Source organism: Suricata suricatta, chromosome 6 (genome assembly GCF_006229205.1).
Source record: "Suricata suricatta isolate VVHF042 chromosome 6, meerkat_22Aug2017_6uvM2_HiC, whole genome shotgun sequence".
Lineage (NCBI taxonomy): Eukaryota > Metazoa > Chordata > Mammalia > Carnivora > Herpestidae > Suricata > Suricata suricatta.
In genome coordinates, this window is record NC_043705.1 from 55,962,153 (window position 1) to 55,979,305 (window position 17,153).

At 43.2% G+C, this 17,153-nt stretch overlaps 1 protein-coding gene across 3 annotated transcripts; it reads left to right on the top strand.

Annotated features, from left to right (window-relative positions):
* The first annotated feature begins 9 nt into the window (after positions 1–9).
* Positions 10–15,877, top strand: BHMT2 (betaine--homocysteine S-methyltransferase 2). 3 transcript variants are annotated; one of them, XM_029941364.1, is made up of 8 exons: positions 10–158; positions 5,055–5,187; positions 6,930–7,021; positions 7,988–8,179; positions 10,475–10,622; positions 10,850–11,032; positions 11,268–11,496; positions 15,503–15,877. In XM_029941364.1, the coding sequence occupies exons 1-8, from the start codon at positions 126–128 to the stop codon at positions 15,606–15,608; spliced, it is 1,116 nt and encodes a 371-aa protein (XP_029797224.1). In that variant the 5' UTR covers positions 10–125; the 3' UTR covers positions 15,609–15,877. The 3 variants fall into 3 exon arrangements, with proteins under 3 accessions (XP_029797224.1, XP_029797225.1, XP_029797226.1); XM_029941365.1 differs by having other exon boundaries at positions 15,402–15,566; XM_029941366.1 differs by lacking the exon at positions 11,268–11,496 and having other exon boundaries at positions 15,402–15,596.
* The last annotated feature ends 1,276 nt before the right edge of the window (positions 15,878–17,153 follow it).

The following is a 17,153-nucleotide window of genomic DNA, read 5'->3' on the forward strand; positions in this document are numbered from 1 at the left end:
AGGCCACCCGACACCCTGGGGCGGCAGGGACGGCGGCTCCGCTGGGGGACCCTCCCCCGGGCGAGGGGCGGGTTCGAGAGCTTGGCGCGCGCCCGCAGACCGGGCGACCACACAGCTGCGGCGCGATGGCACCGGCCGGAGGCCCCGGGGCCAAAAGGGTGAGTTTCCAGAAGTCCGCGAGGGACTCAGCGCTCCTGGCCGCGGGGCTCCGGCGCCTGGAGTTCAGACCCCACTTCAGCCCTTGGCTGAGCTCTGCGGCCCTGGCCGGGCACCTGGAGGGCTCTGTGCCTCGGTTTATGCGATCGCCACTTGCCGGGGGTGACGATACCGCCTTTAAGTGAGGATTAGATAACAATCTCGGGTAATATTTATTGAGTCCTGACTCAGTGTTCCACACTGCACAGACTGCGTTAGGCAAATTATCTCGTCACAATTATTCCCATTTTTCAGGTGAGGAAACTGAGGCCCAGAGAATCAGGCCGCTAGCTCAAGGTCACCCATCTAATCCAGGGTGGAGCGGGGATTTGAAGTCTAGCTCCGGACTCAGGGGCTGCGCTCACATTTTCTACCCTCAGCCTATCTGCACCCTCAGGTCTTCGGCTCAACTGGCCTCAGAGCTTGGTTCCCTCATGTTTCGGGAAGGGTGGCAGCCTGGCCCTGCAACTAAAGGACTGGGCTGGAACCAGGGCTGCAAGATGCTCCCAGACCTCAGCCGTGGAGTAGGAGGGGGTAGGGGAGAGCGAAGGCTGGTGGGGAGGGGGTGCCTCTCTGTCTCCTCTCAGCAGTAGGACGTGTCTTTCTGGCTCCTTCTCTAGGCCTCCTTCCCTATCTGCTCACCAAGCGTAAGCTTTGTCTCCCTCGCTCCCCCTTCTCTGCTAGGTGTGTACTTGGTGATGAGAAGGAGTGACAAAACAAAATTAGGAAAGGCATGAACTTGAACGCAGGACATTTCCAGGATCTCTCGAAGCAACCCAACTGTGCCCTGAAATTCAGAGTGGGGAAGGGAGAAGCTATATAGGCATGGAAGTGTGCACCACTGATCTATTTCTCCTAAGAAGTTAAGAACAACCAAGATGCCCAGTGATGGTGCGCTCCCTAAATAAAGGTGCATCCACCGAATAAGTTATTTGGCAGCCAATTAAGAATCTAAGTATGAGAACAAGCAAACTGCTTTAACAACAGTAAGTTACAAAAGGAGTTATACTATACAGACTGACCCCAACTATGTAAAAATATTTATATATGCAGTTCAAGGAAAGAAATAAACATAAAATGTGGAATATGGATGTAACAATTTTAACCAAAAAAAAATCTTTGGATATGTTTTATAAAAGTAAACTACAGGCACTGAAGAAAATGAGCTTAACAAAAGATAAAGGACATTGTGCCGATTTCTTTCTCTAAACTTTTTGTATTATTTGTTCACCTTTGGTTCGTTTTTTAAACGGTTTTTAAAATATGCTGTCCCTGTTCAATTTCTTCCCAGACTCTGCTCTTGAAACGCCAAGGTTATCGGATGATAACCCATGTTAATGTGTACCTGGGAGTTAAAATGTTAGTGCAAAGCAGCTTATCTTACCTCTTCTGTCAGCCAACAGGTGCCTTTTAAGAATTCATTTAATTGCCACAGGGGACACTTCCAAGCTGGTGGCAACTTCTGGCAGCCTCTGGCCAGAAGGTGAAGTTGGTCTACTCCTCTGTCTTATCAGAGGTGCCCTGAAGCCAGACCTTAAATCCAGAAGTCTGGATACTGATATCTGCAACAAGGAAGCATAAACGCCTCTCATAGCTCACTACCAGATCCAAGGCAGATCCACTGCCAAACTGAAAGGGAGGATGGAATGAAAACATGAATGTAGTGCAAATTAATTGACGGTGCTCTTTATTTTACACCGTCCCCTGTCATTCTGGAGCTGTCTTTAGATCATCCTGCTGTAGTAATTAGTTAAGGTGGTAGAGAGAACAGTGAAGGAGAGGCTAAAAGGTGCTCTGAATTCAAGTCTTGAAAATATAGTTATTTTGCTAATAGCTTTTAAGAAAACTGGCAAAATTTAAAATTTTGGACAAACATGTAGAGAAAGGATCAAAACGCCTTAACTTGTCATGAAGATTACAATCAAAATGGGCACTATAATTATCTTAAAACCTAGCTAGCTAATTTTCTGTTAGAGTCATTTTTTTTTTCTCTCTCCTTGGGACCAACCTTGTAGCCTATATGACACAAGCGACATTTTCAAAAGTCTTATCTGTCTGCTGACTCTGGGCATGTTTATCAAGGGTCTGCTCTTGGTCAGGCGCTGCGTGAGGTGGTAGGGACAAATGAGATTGGTCACCTGAGCCTCAAGCATTTTAAAGCCAAACAGAGGGAACAGGTAAGTAACCAGATATTATAGTTACAGGCAACAGATGCAGGAACGGAGGGTGTTTGACCTGAGGCAGAACACAAAGGAGGAAGTAATCACAAGAGTCGGAGAAGCAAGGCTTTGCTCTGCAGCAATGGAAGATATGACAGAGTGGGCTGGAGTGAATTGGAGGCCATTTCAATAATCCAGGGGCAGTAAGCTGGCAGTAAAGGTGTTAAATAGATACACTTGGTGTAACCCTGAGACAGGTTGGATGTGGGAGGTGCGATACTAACCTGTAACACCTAAATTGTATGCCCATGTTTTCCCCCTCTAGAATTGTTTGGTGTGTGCTATTAAATTTGATTCTCTTTAACATGGTTAACTTATAATTGAAGTGTTAGAGTTTCAAGATGAGATTTTATACAGATGACTGTACCTCTGATTTTCTCTTCTATAGTCCTCTGCAGCTTTACTTATTGGGCAGACTTTGAGTTTCTTGAGGGCAGGGACCTTGTCTTGGGCCAATGTTTACCCTTCTTGCCTGGAACTGTGCCTGGCATGTGCAAAGTTCTCATGAATGTTTAAAGCTGAAGTCCTTTTTCATGTTTCCAAAGTATAAAATTAAAAGAGAAAATTGCATGTTTTGGAAGAAATAGAGAAAAAGGTGAGAATCAACATTTCTTCCACATTAGGCTAAAATTTGTCATTAGATATAAAATATGGAAAAATAACCAGCGTCAGGAGCCCTCTCGGTCAAAGTAGTGTTTACGGTTAGCATAGCTAACACCGCTTGTATTCCATTCCTCTTCCCTCCACAGGAAAGTGGAGACGCTCCAGATATGGTGGCCTCCAGTGCAACTCTTTCTAACGTACCTTTCTGGACTGTAGATATGACTGGTTAGAAAGGGCAACTGAAGGCATTTCTCTCCCACTTGTGCATTGCTGGGTGTCCAGCTGTAGACAGGGCAGAAATGAACTGGCCTTGTATTTTCAATAAAAGGTTGTGTCTTGACTAATGCAATCTCTACAAGAGGAATAGGGTCACCATGGGAGTGTTTGCAGTTTTCCTATAGGATGGTCAGGGAACGCCTCCCTAAAAAGATGGCCCTTGACTGAAGCCCTGAAGGAAGTGAGAAGGTGAGCCATGCAGGTGTCTGGGAGAGGCACGTTTTAGGTAGTGGAAACTGTAAGCCCCTGGAGAACTGCTCTGGATACAGCCTTTTATTCAAGTACAGGTGGGTCACACAGAAGGGTGGGATTAGAAAGAGACTACATTAGGAATTTAGAAGATCTGAAGTCCGCTTTAGCTTTGTGATCTTAGCTCTGTGATCTTGGACAGGTCACTTAGTCTCTCTGAACCTCAGTTTCCTCATTTATAAAATGGGAAAAGCCCTACCTAGCTCACAGAGTTGTCGGGAGTACCAAATGAAAACATATACACGAACCTGCTGGAAAATATAGGGCATAGTTATGAAACGTTCTGTCCCTTAGGATTATGTTTAGTGGTTTACACAAAAAATGAGGCTAGTTTTCTCACCTAACATGAGATCTAACAATCTGTGGCTGCTGCAGCTACTTAAAGATGTCATTAAAACACCACGATGGTAAGTTACAGCAGCTGTTAGTCGGCTCCACTGGCCTTCGTGTGTGACCTTCTACGGCATGGCTGCAAGATGACTGTTACACCTCCAGGCCTTACGTTGACATTCAGGCAGGAAGGAGAAAAAGTGCCACGATGGAAGAGAAGGCGCATCTATCTAAGGAAAGCAAAACTTTTGTCAGAAATCTTTAACTGGCTTTCACCCGTGTCTCATTGGCCAGCTCTATGTCATATGACCCCCTCCCACAGTGCCAAGGGAACCCGAGAATTTTTTTAAAGTTTATTTATTTAGAGAGAGAGCAAGACAGAGTGTGAGCTGGGGAGTGGCAGAGAGAGATGGAGAGAGAGAATTCTAAGCAGGTTCCATGCTGTCACTGCACAGCCCAACGCAGGGATCAATCCCACGAACTGTGAGATCATGACCTGTGCCGGAACCAAGAGTTGGATGCCTAACTGACCGAGCCACCCAGGCATCCTGGGAATTTTTTAAAATAAATTTTCTTTTAATGTTTGTTTATGTTTGAGAGAGAGAGCGAGCGCGCACGCAGGAGGGGTAAGAGAGAAAGGGAGACACAGAATCCGAAGCAGGCTCCAGGCTCTAAGCTGTCAGCACAGAGCCGAATGCAGGGACTGAACCCATGAACCACGATTTCATGACCTGAGCTGAAGTTGAATGCTTGACCGACTGAGCCACCCAAGCATGGCCTGACCCCTGCCCAAGAATTTTTTAAAGCTGGGTACATTGTCTCCTCAAATGAAACACATTAACAAAGAAGAGAAGAGAAAAATACATACTAATTAGGCAACTATCAGTGTGTGCCACAAACATGTTGAAAAATCAAAATATTGTGGAATCGGCACTTTTACTAGAAATTGATGCAGATTAGATGTTATTTGATAAAAAACAGTCATAGCACTTTGCACAACACACATACCTGGAATGTCCAAGAAATATAGTATATTCAGTCTTTCTAGAATATTGTTAGACATTGAGGATTTTAGCAAAACTGGACCTATAAGAACATAGGACCACCTTCCCTAAAATTGGAAACTACTTTAAGAAAAAAAAAAAAGAGGCATCTTGGGTGATTTTTCTTTCTTTTCTTCAGGGTATTTTGGAACGTCTGGAGAGTGGGGAGGTTGTGGTTGGAGACGGCAGCTTTCTTATAACTCTGGAGAAGAGGGGCTACGTGAAGGCTGGGCTCTGGACTCCAGAAGCGGTGGTAGAACAGCCCGATGCAGGTCAGTGACAGCAACCCCGAGAGTGTTTATCTGAGTGACAGTTTGCGTAACTCTGACTGAGAGAAGGTAAAGGAATTATTCTCAGTGTTTTCAAAGGACTGTTTCCCTTGCCAGAGTCGCCAAGATATAGACAGTAACAGTACATGGGCTGAAGCACATAGAAGAAAATGTCCCCCCCCAATTGTATCTTTATATACAAGAGGTGTTACATTATACACCTTAATATTCGTTCCATGAATATTCACCTGGAGATAGTCAAGAGTTTCCTTAGCCTAATGTGTTCTGCCTTCATGTTAATCCTTCTGGCTAATTTGCATATTATACTAGAACAGGGTGTTTGGTAAAGATGATTAATGGTAAACATCAGATGAACAGAGCATAGACAATAGACATTTGGGGTTTGTTGGGGGAGAGGGGTGTGAAGAAATACAGTTTCACCTCATCCCCTTAGCTAGACAAAACCAGTAAGAGTTGGAGGTAGAAACTGGGATGGGATTGGTGAGTAACATCAAACTGGAGCTTTAATTCTATTTTTACTCCTTTTTGGGAGCAATGTCCTAAATTAAAGTGGAAAATAAAGTGAACAAATGAAATGGATACAAGCTAGGAATGGAAGGTTTGATTTGCTCTGATTTTATGCATATATGCACAGTGTATCTGAGAAGCCTGGCTTCCTGTCTTGGTTCTTTCACTGACCAGCCATGTGACCTTGGACAAGTCACTTGACTTCTCCAAGGATCCATTTCTTGATCCATGCCACATGAGGGTGTGAGATGGGCTGGCTGTGAGCACTCATGAGTTAACCAACATGAAGACCCCCACATGTCATAAGTCCCTGATGGCATTTGCATTGTTTCGTCAAACACCCAGGTTATGTGGTAGGACCAGGTTTTATTTCTCTGGTACTTAGCATGAAGTTTTCATCTGGCCCAAGGAAAGCTTGTTCTTCATTTTAATTTTTTTAAGTGTATTTATTTTGAGAAAGAGAATGCACATGGTGCAAGCATATGTGCATACTCGAGCAGGGGAGGGGCAAAGAAAGAGGGAGAAAGAGAATCCCAAGGAGACTTCATACTGTCAGCATGGACCCTGACAAGGGGCTCGATCTCATGAGGATCATGACCTGAGCCAAAATCGAGTCAAACACAGTCAAATGAGTCACCCAAGTGCCCCTGATTTTCATTTTATAAGATTCTTTTTACAAAATCAGTAAGTGTTGAAACAGCAGGGATGAGAAGAGAGAAGGAAGGGTGTTCTGATAGGCCAGTGGAAGCTCCCTGAGGGCATGTTAGCAGCCACTTGCTGTTGAATCGGTTTGATGGGGGCACCACCCACATACACTCTGTCCAATGTGAGAATGGAGGTCTCCCAGTGCTGACTGCAAGCGGACCAGCCACATCTCTCACAACACAGGCAAATGAATAAACCCTTTCTATACAGAAAGACCAAGGGACAATTGGCCAACTGAGCCTTAATCTCTCCTGCGGCTGCACCAGGCTGTTGAGCCCCATCGGCAGGACAATAAGAGGCTACTCCAAAGAGCCCCAATTTGGTATTGACTCTGCCTTGTCCTGTCCTTGAATTCTACTGACTGTAATCTGCAAGTTTTTATAAGTACTAGGTTTGAAATATATCTGATTAAAAGAGATGTGAGTAAACTGCTTTTGCTGTAAATGATAGCTCCTATGATTTTTATCTTTTTAATTTTAATTTTAATTTTAATTTTAAAAACTACCTTGTAGTTCGTCAACTTCACATGGAATTCTTGAGAGCGGGATCAAATGTCATGCAGACTTTCACCTTTTCTGCCAGTGAGGACAATATGGAGAGCAAGGTAATTTTGGTGGGGGTGGGCGTGCAGGGAGGGGGAAGTGTCAGGGATCATCTGTAATAAAAATAACCTCCTGATGGGAAGCTATGGAATTGACCTGATGTGTTACTATATTTTGTTACAAACTTCAAAAAAAATGTGTATTAAAGAATTTATTATATGTAAATGAATATATACTAAATAAACGACCTTTTTTTCCTGCCTATTTTGCTGGGTAAGTCGAAAGGATAGGGCTGGGAAGGAATAGGCCATTGCAAGGACATGGTCATCCTTCTGGGCTTTTTTTTTTTTTTTTTTTGGTAGAGAAAGAAGGCTTTATAGATGCTCTTTTCACCTTATTTCACTTTCTCTTCTGACTTGTCCATGTGGAGACAGGATGGTCCTTGGGAACATGGCACTGGCCAAAGAATGAGAAGAATTGGGTTTGATACCCATCTTTGCCATCTGTTGGGTGTGTGACTTTGTACAAGACACTTGACTTGGTTTCCTCTTGCAAATAGAGATAATTTATGCTTAAATGCATAGGGTTGTTGAGAAACGTAGATAAGGAGAAGAATGTGGAAGTACTGTGAGATATTCAGTACATACATGTAAAGTACTAATACTTGCAAATGTTCATGCCCATTTATTCATTCAACCAACTGACATTTATTGAGTACCTCTTATAGTCCAATCTCTATGCTTGAAACAAAGATGAAAGAAAGCCACAGACCCTATTCTTGAGTGGCTCACAGTCAAGTGAGGGAGACAAACAAACATTTATAAAACTCTGGTGTGGCAAGTAAATCATGGAACTGTAAGCTCACTGGTAGTAGAGGAGAAGGTACTCAACTCTGCTGGTCTTCTCAAATTGCAGTTTAAACCATGCCTTGAATTCAACTTGCTTGCTCACTGCCCCCTTTGTTGTTTATGATATTTTACCTCTATAATGCCCGGCTCACCATCAGAACTTTTGCTCTCCAACCTCAGTGGGAAGATGTGAACGCCGCTGCCTGTGACCTTGCCAGGGAAGTGGCTGGCAAAGGTGATGCTTTGGTGGCAGGGGGGATCTGCCAGACAACGGTGTACAAGCACCACAAGGATGAAGCTAGAGTTAAAAAACTCTTTCAACTCCAGCTAGATGTTTTTGCCAGGAAAAATGTAGACTTCTTGATTGCGGAGGTAAGGCTAGTGCTTTAGAGGAAAGGATCAACTCTACTTTGACAAATACAACTGCACAGTCTCCCAGCTTTCAGGAGGTTATTGGATTGCCTTGTGCCCTCATTTCCTCAGGGTACAGGGTCAAAGGTTTGTTTAAATGCTCTGTAGTCAAGGCAAACAGCCTCTCAACCGTATGCTAGGTTCTGCGTGAAGCCAAAGGGCAGACCCAGGACAGGCCTAACTGTAGCCTTGGTTTTCTTTTGGGTGGTTGTAGCAGCCGACTCACAGAGGACGGTGCGATGTTGAGTGAGAAGGGGACGGGGATTCTGGGAGCAGCCTCTCCTGTGGGCGGGGCAGGGCTGGAAGGAGCTGTGTGCATGGGCTAGAGGCCGTGAGGGAGCAAAGCTTAGGAGGTAGATGGGTTCTCAGGCTCATGCAGGCGCCACTAATAATACTCAGTACCAAGTAGTTTCCTTGCCCTTCTCTGTTCATGCCTCGCTTACTCCCATCCCTCTGCTTTCCCTCAAACTCTAATATGTGAATGATATTTTGAAGAAAGAATCAGTAAGAATTGATCATTGATTGGCCACGAAGGCCCAGAGCATTCTCTTCCTTCCACTTCCAAAAATTAAAAAGCCCTCATTCCCAGGGCACCTGGGTGACTCTGCCAGTTGAGCATTTGACTTCGGCTCAGATCATGATCTCAAAGTTCATGAGTTCAAGCCCCACATCAGGCTCAGTGCTCTCAGCACAGAGCCCACTTTGGATCCTCTGTCCCCTTCTTTCTGCCTCTGCCCAGCTCACATGCTCTCTCTTTCAAAAATAAACAAACATAAGGGGCACCTGGGTGGCTCAGTAGTTGAGCATCCCACTTCAGCTCAGGTCATGATCTCACGGTTCATAGGCTCAAGCCCACATCAGGCTCTGTGCTGACAGCTCAGAACCTGGAGCCTGCTTTGACTCTGTGTTTCCCTCTCTCTCTGCCCCTCTACCTCTGTCTTTCTCTTTCTCTCTCTCTCAAAAATAAATTTTAAAAAATTACATAAATAAATATTTTATTTTTAAAAAGTCTTCCTTCCCCATTTTCCACCATTGCTACCACATGAAGTCAAGCACTCAATGCAAATTTCTACCCCCAACGAGGACAATAGCCTCCCAACTGCTATTTCCCTAACCACTCTCTGAACCCATTGAAGACCTCGCTTGGTCAACCTTCCCAAGGCTCAGGGCCCACCGAGCCTGACAGACACACCTGGCAACCATCATCTGCAGGGACGGACGCCAGCCCCACCTGACAGGTTCTCCAAATGGATGAGAACACAAGTTGGTTTTGCAAGAGCCTCCCTGTGGACCCCTCTTGCATTCCTCACATGCTGCTTCTGCAGAATCTGAGTCAAGAAGGAAGAAGACAGGGAGACCTTTTCTGGCTTTTCTTACTTTTTTCAGCTTTTCAATGGTAGCCCTTAAGGAGATTCCTGGTAAGCACCCCTGCAAATGGCCTGGGTTTACCAGACAAGGTGTCTTGTCCATCCTTGGCAAAGAAACTCGGTAGCTACTCCTCCCTGCTCTGTGCCTCAGCGTTCTCGCCAGGCAGAAATCATCATATTTCTCCCTACTTCATGGAGCACTTATGAACATCTAACTAGAAGTGAATATAAAATCACTTTGAAGCATAAAGCATAATAAACTATTCATAATTTTTTCAGAGATTACCCCAGTGCCATAAAAGAGAAATCTACAATTTATTAGTAAACCTTTCATTCCTTCAAAATTACGAGTTTAAATACTCAATGACTTTAAAATTTTTTGTGGTTTTTGCTTTTGTTTTTTTTAGTAAAAGTCATCATATTGCTGAATCAATGATCCCTGAATGAAAATCTATATATTATTGTTAAAGGAATTAAAAAGTGTACTTTAGAAAAGCATTCTTTAGGGGTGCCTGGGTGGCTCACTTGGTTAAGCATCCAACTTTTGATTTTGGCTCAGGTCATGGTCCCAGGGTCATGGGATTGAGTGAGGTGTTGCACTCCCTGGTGAGTGCAGAGCCTGCTTAGGATTCTTTCTCTCTTTCTCTCTCTCTCTTTTTCTCTGTTTCTCCTCTGTCGCACAAGCTTGCTCTCTCTCTCTCTAAATAAATAAATAAGCTTTTAAAAAAATAAAGAAAAGTATTTTTTAGTCTGCTAAAGACCTGTTCCTAGCAAGTTTCATCGCATATATTTATTTGATTATTTTTATAACTGTTTGGCAACATTTGCATTCCACCTTTGAAAATCTGCCTTCCATTTGGACCAGTGGAAATGATGAAATTTCTCTTAGTATTTTGAGCATGCTGAAGAAGCCATGTGGGCTGTGGAAGTCTTAAAGGAGTTGGGCAAACCTGTGGCAGCTACCATGTGCATCGGCCCAGATGGAGACATGCATGGTGTGCCACCCGGAGAATGTGCTGTTAAGCTGGTGAAGGCAGGTAATTTGGACTCATCATGTGATAAGCAGTTCAGCTATCCTTTATAAAATTGAACAAAAGTTGCTTCTTATTGTGAGAGCAGTTCAGCACTAAAAGAATGAACTGGAATTGTTTTTCTTATTTGTAAAGCTTGGGCAGCAGAGAAGGATAGCTAATTTCTAAGGCAATTTCCACCTATTAAAAAATAAAATACATAAAATGTCTAAGTTCTTTATTTCTTTGCATAGGGGCAGCGATTGTGGGCGTGAACTGCCGATTTGGGCCCAGCACCAGCTTGAAGACAATGAAGCTCATGAAGGAGGGCCTACAGGCTGCGGGGTTGAAGGCGCACCTGATGGTGCAGTCCCTGGGGTTCCATACGCCGGACTGTGGCAGAGGAGGGTTTGTGGATCTCCCAGAATATCCCTTTGGTAAGCCCAGGCCCATATGAGAGGTCCTTGCGTTTTCTTGTGCTGACAACACACAAACTGCCATAATGAACAGCTAGGTACAGTCTCGCAAAAAGAGACTGTGCAAGAGAAAAACGTTCAATGTTAACTAAAAAAAACTAAAGTTCATTTTTTTAATTGTAAAAAACACCCATCGGAGCACCTGTGATTTGAATACAGGGACAGTAACAGCAATGCTGTGATGGTTGTGTTGCAGGACTGGAGCCCAGAGTTGCAACCAGATGGGATATTCAGAAATATGCCAGAGAGGCCTACAGGCTGGGGGTCAGGTACATTGGCGGGTGCTGTGGATTTGAGCCCTACCACATCAGGGCGATCGCAGAGGAGCTGGCCCCAGAAAGGGGATTTTTGCCACCAGCCTCAGAAAAGCATGGCAGCTGGGGAAGTGGTTTGGACATGCACACCAAACCCTGGATTAGAGCCAGGTAGGAATTTTCTAATTAACACTGCTATTTTGCTCTAAGCTCTTTTTATTTATTGTTAGAAACACTATGCATGCAGTAAAAGTTGAAAAAGTATACGAGCATATAACATTAAAACTAGGGGCACCTGGGTGGCTCAGACAGTTGAGCATCTGACTTTGGCTGAGGTCATGATCTCAGTTTGTGAGTTCGAGCCCTGCATCGGGCTCTGTGCTGACAGCTCAGAGCCTGGAGCCTGCTTCAGATTCTGTGTCTCCCTCATTCTCTGTCCCTCCCCGTCTCATGCTCTGTCTCTCTCTCCGTCAAAAATAAACATTACCAAAAAATTTTTTAAAGAATTAACTCTTTCTGCTTCCCTCTACTCTCTCTCCCATATCTACCTCTTTGTTTCTTAAGATGTATCATGACATCATTGAGTTCTACTTGATAATTATAATTAAGTGTTTCAAGCTTTGACTATAGGTTTATTATAAAATGTAAAGTTGGGTACCTGGGTGCCTTAGTCAGTTAAGTGTCCGAAGTTGCTCAGGTCATGATCTCGTGGTTCATGAGTTTGAGTCCTATATCGGGCTCTAGGCTGGTGGTGTGGAGCCTGCTTGGGATTCTCTCTCTCTCTCTCTCTCTGTCACTTCCCCAGTTGCACTCTCTCAAAATAAATAAACGTTTAAAAAAGTAAATCTAGTAAATAGCATTTACACTATTGTTGCAATTGTCATACTAAACAAACAGATTCATAAAATGTAGTAATCAGAGTGCCACTTTATTTTCGTCTCCCTCTGCTCCTTAAACCTGCTCATTGGGTGGATTCTTTCCTCTGTCACTATTTAAAAATATGGACATGCCCCAGGACTTGGTTGGGTAGTCTTAGGCAATAGAAAGCCCCTTGACCACTTTATTTAGCAAACACAGTCTTAATTCAGTAATTAAAAGTATACAAAAATCAAAACTTGGAACACAAGAACCTTACATCTCCTTCTGTTTTCCATTGATTGCCTTTCAATAGGCAGAAAACTAGGGAAAGCCAGGCTGGTCCTTCTCTTTCTCTCTTATGCTTCCCACCCTCCCTTCCAGTCTTGCTAACCATGGTTCCTGACCTCTTCAGATTGAAAGGGAGAAGAGAGAGGATGGAAAGGGGAGTCAACTGTTCTTCCTTGTGTGGCAGCATAACAGGAAGACCGCATTGCTGGGCCTGGCAGGTCTTCCTGGGTGCTGCCATGGTCCCTCACAGCTCTCCTGGGATGCCACAGGCGACTCATTCTCTCACTGTCACTTCCCCTACAGATCCTGGCTTTTTAAGCAGGTCACTCGGGATTACACCCTATTTCCGGGAGCTCACTGTCCTTCCTGGTGATTCTAAATATCTCCGGATTTGAACACCTCCAGGCTGGCTCTCTTTCACTTGGAGGCCAATACTGACTAGAGTATCTTTCACTCTTCCCTCATGCAAATCCCAAGAGTGTGGTCTGATCCCAATTTAATGGCTCTCAACCCTCTTTGCTCTCAGAGAAGCTGGCCCTTTGGTCTGTGAGCTAGATTTTCCAGGGTAGAGTGAGGTGAGCCCTATGATTGGCTCTTGGCCACCTCCTGAGAAACTTCAGCAGAGTGTTTGTCTCACAACTGACCATGATTCCTCGTGTCTGCCATGTCTTGGTGCTGCCAATAAAATTCCCAGTCTAATACCTTCATACATTAAACATTCTAAACATTCACTGTCGAACCACGACATAAGCATGGACCTATGGAGAAAGAGAAATAATTCTGTTTTAAGACACTTGAGCCTCTTGTAGGAGAGTGTTCCAAGATTCCCTTCTCTCACATTTCATTTCATCTGCAGTCCACATGCATGCCATATTTTGATTTGTTCCTACTTGGACTGTGACATTCTTTGAACACTTGGTTCTCTAGGAACTTCTAATTAGCTTCCTTTTTCATTATTGAAAGAATAACAGGTCTTTACTTTCTCTAAGGTCTTCTAACTTCTAAATTATGCTATTTGTTATAAATTGTTACAATGTATGCTATTCATCAATGCACTTCATTATTGAAGACATTTTTCTGAGGACCTCTTGAATGACTGTTGTTATGAATCACACTGCATCTCTGACTCTCATCTATCTCTGCACAATGCCATCCCTTTACCCCCTTAGAAACCAGTCATAATCTCTGCTGTCTCCTCATCTTCCTTCAGCGCTGTTATGTATTTAACCCATTTTGTTTATTTCTTTATCCATTTCAGTGGGATTTATTTTTTTAATATTTATTTATTTATTTGAGAGATAGTATGTGCACGTGCATGAGCAGGGGAGGGGCAGAGAGCAAGGGAGAGAGAGACTCCCAAGCTGGCTCCACCCTGTTGGCACAGAGCCCAATGCAGGGCTCGATCTCACAAACCATGAGATCATGACCTGAGCTGAAATCGAGTGTTGGCCACTTAACCCGCCCAGGCACCCCTTCAGTGGGAGTTAGAACAGTCTTCATTTTTTATCTGAAACAACTTCCCTAATGTAAGTTTATTTAGATTGTAAAAGCAGGCAAGAAATCATTTAACCAAACATTTCTTTTGGAAGATATGGATGTTTATCAGAGAAAATTGATTTTATAGGTATCATACTTAGAACAAAGTAATATAAATATAATTAAAAGATGAGGAGAGCACACTTTGGTGATGATTAAAATAGTTCAAATAAGTGAGATATGGCTTACTTTAATTATTATCTAGGGATCCTTAAAATTCATCACCAAGTAAAGATAAAACACTTTTCTGTAGAACAAAGCCAGACATTCCTTGCACCTTGAACTCCCAAACATACTGATGTGCACAAAAATTTGTGATTATGCCAAAACCTGTAGATATCCCAGATTTCTGACATTTTCATCATCCAAAAAACATCAATATACTCATTTCTTGATAAAGTGGGAAAATTGTATAAATATATTTACTACAAAGGTCTGTGACCAGGAACCTTTGTACTCTTCTTTGTCTAATATAAGAACAAATATTAACAAAGTAATTTGTATTTCTGATTACTTTTGAAGGCTTACACTATGTTTTTACATTAAAAACCATTTTCGGGCACCTGGGTGGCTCAGTCAATTAGGCAGCCAACTCTTGGGGCACCTGGGTGGCTCAGTCTGTTAAGCATCCAACTTCGGCTCAGGTCATGATCTCACGTTTGTGGGTTCGAGCCCCGTGTTGGGCTCTGTGCTGACAGCTCAGAGCCTGGAGCCTGCTTCAGATTCTGTGTCTCCCTCTCTCTCTGCCCCTCCCCACTCATGCTCTGTCTCTCTCTGTCTCAAAAATAAATAAAACATTTTTTTTAAATTAAAAAAAAAAGCAGCCAACTCTTGATTTCAGCTCTAGTCATGACCTCCCAATTTGTGGGTTGGAGCCCTGCGTCAGGCTCTGCACTGACAGTGTGGAGCCTGCTTGGGATTCTCTCTTCCTCTCTCTCCCTGCCCCTGTCCTGCTTGTGCGCTCTCTCTCTCTCTAAAAAAAATAAATAAATATACATTTATGTAAAACCCCATCTTCATACATTTGTCATTATATAAAAATATTAAGAGCTAGAAGAATCCTGCTAGAAATTTCAGAATAAATGTAATTCACCAACACATGTACAATTTAAACGCATTTTCTTTTTCTGAGAGGTAGTATGAAACCCAGTAATTGTTTTTGATAGAAATGTGAGAAAAGCATTAATGGACAGTTTTTCAGTCTGTGTGTTGAAACTGAAGTTCTACTTTAGCCTGATCATCCACCAAACCTATGTGTATGTGGCAAATACATATATACATACATACGCATGTACGTACTTGTTTATTTATTTATATTCACATAGAAACATACATATATTTATAATAGGCTTATAAAACAGGTATACATTTTTTATTTGTTTTTTCAAACACAGGGCTAGAAGGGAATATTGGGAAAATCTGCTGCCAGCTTCAGGCAGACCTTTCTGTCCTTCATTGTCATGGCCAGACGTCTAAGGAGTTAGTGTTGTTTCAGAAGTAACGGAATGGAAGGAGATCCCCGGCCAGCCCCATCTGGAACGCTTCCTTGCCTTCACCCCCAGCCCAGCCCAGCTTGCTGCCTCCAGCTGCTGAACAGCTAATGTGCCGCTGGCCCTTCGGTTCAGTTCGACATGTGCATCTTGTGCCTCTGGTGCCCTCACTGTGGGTAAACACCCACCCAGATGCGGCAGTGGATGTGAAGGTGATGGGAAAGGCCCCTGGGCTTCCATCCGCTTCCTTACTGTCCAGTCATGCTGTGGAACATTCTCTGGAAGGTCATCAAGAATAGCAAAACTTGGGCTGCCTGGGTGGCACAGTCAGTTAAGCGTCTGACTTTGGCTCAGGTCATGATCTTACGGTTCTCGAGTTTGAGCCCTGCCTTGGGCTCTCTGCTGTCAGTGCAGAGCCTGCTTCAGATCTTCTGCCTATCTCAACTCTCTGTCCCTACTCCACTTGTGTTCTCTTTATTTCAAATATAAATAAACATTTTTTAAAAAAGAATAGCAAAACTTGTCTTTTATCGTTAATTTGAGATTTAAAGTAACCAGAAATCACTGAACATCAAACCTATTGATTAATTCAGGCAACCAACCTAGGTACATGAGGAAGATGAACAGCAATGAGTCTGCTTTTCTTACTTGATTTGTATAATGACTCCAAGGGCAATCCCAAGGAAGCAAAGCAAAACATGTTTTGAGCAATGGCAGGGTTATTGATTACTTTCAAAGATGGTTTGACTTAAAGGTGCTAGGTCCTTAAAAAAAAGAAAAGGTGTTAGGATCTAGAGTTTTTTTTAATGTGTCTTCATGATCACAAATATTATTAGAGCTGTTGCTCCTATACAGCGTCACGGTGTCTGAATGAGGCCTACAATGATGACTAGGGCCATGTGGCTTACAGATGAATATGTGACTAGGGATTTTAGATCTGCTTGATGTAGGCAAACGGAGCTTGTCATAATTATTCCGCATAGAGACGGTATTAGGAAAGGGTATGCCATTTGGTCTGTTAGTGGATTGAGTAATATTGTAATACGTATTATTCCATACCTGCCTGGTTTCAGAAGTACAGCAGCAAGAGCGACTGACCCAGTGACAGGGGCTTCTCCATGTGCTCCCGGTAGTCAGAGGTGTAATCCACATAAGGGTACTTTTACTGTGAATGTTATTATACATGCTGGTCACAGAGCAATATTAGATCAGGTGATTGAGACTGGTTTGGTTCGGTGTTGTATGATTAGGAAATTTAGGAGCCCTGATGTGTTTTGAATAAACGATAGTGTGATTAGGAGGGGTAATGAACCTACTAAGGTATCAAATAGGAAACAGAGGCCTGCGTTTAGTCATTCTGTTTGATTACCTCATCAGGTAATGATGATCAAGGTGGGGACTAGTGTGGCTTCAAATAGAATATAAAATATAATTAGCTCTATGAAAGGAAAAGTTATGATTAACAATAGTTGTAGAAGGGTGAATATTGTATAGTTTTTTTCAGGTTAAAGTCTCCTTTGATAGATGTGGTTGGCTGGCTGTAAGTATTATTAATGATAAAAGTCATGCTGTGAATGCCAGTAGGAGTGTGGAGAGTGAGTCGGAGAAGAATAGTAGTGAGAAGTTAAGGCTATTATCATTAAATTGATTAAGGTA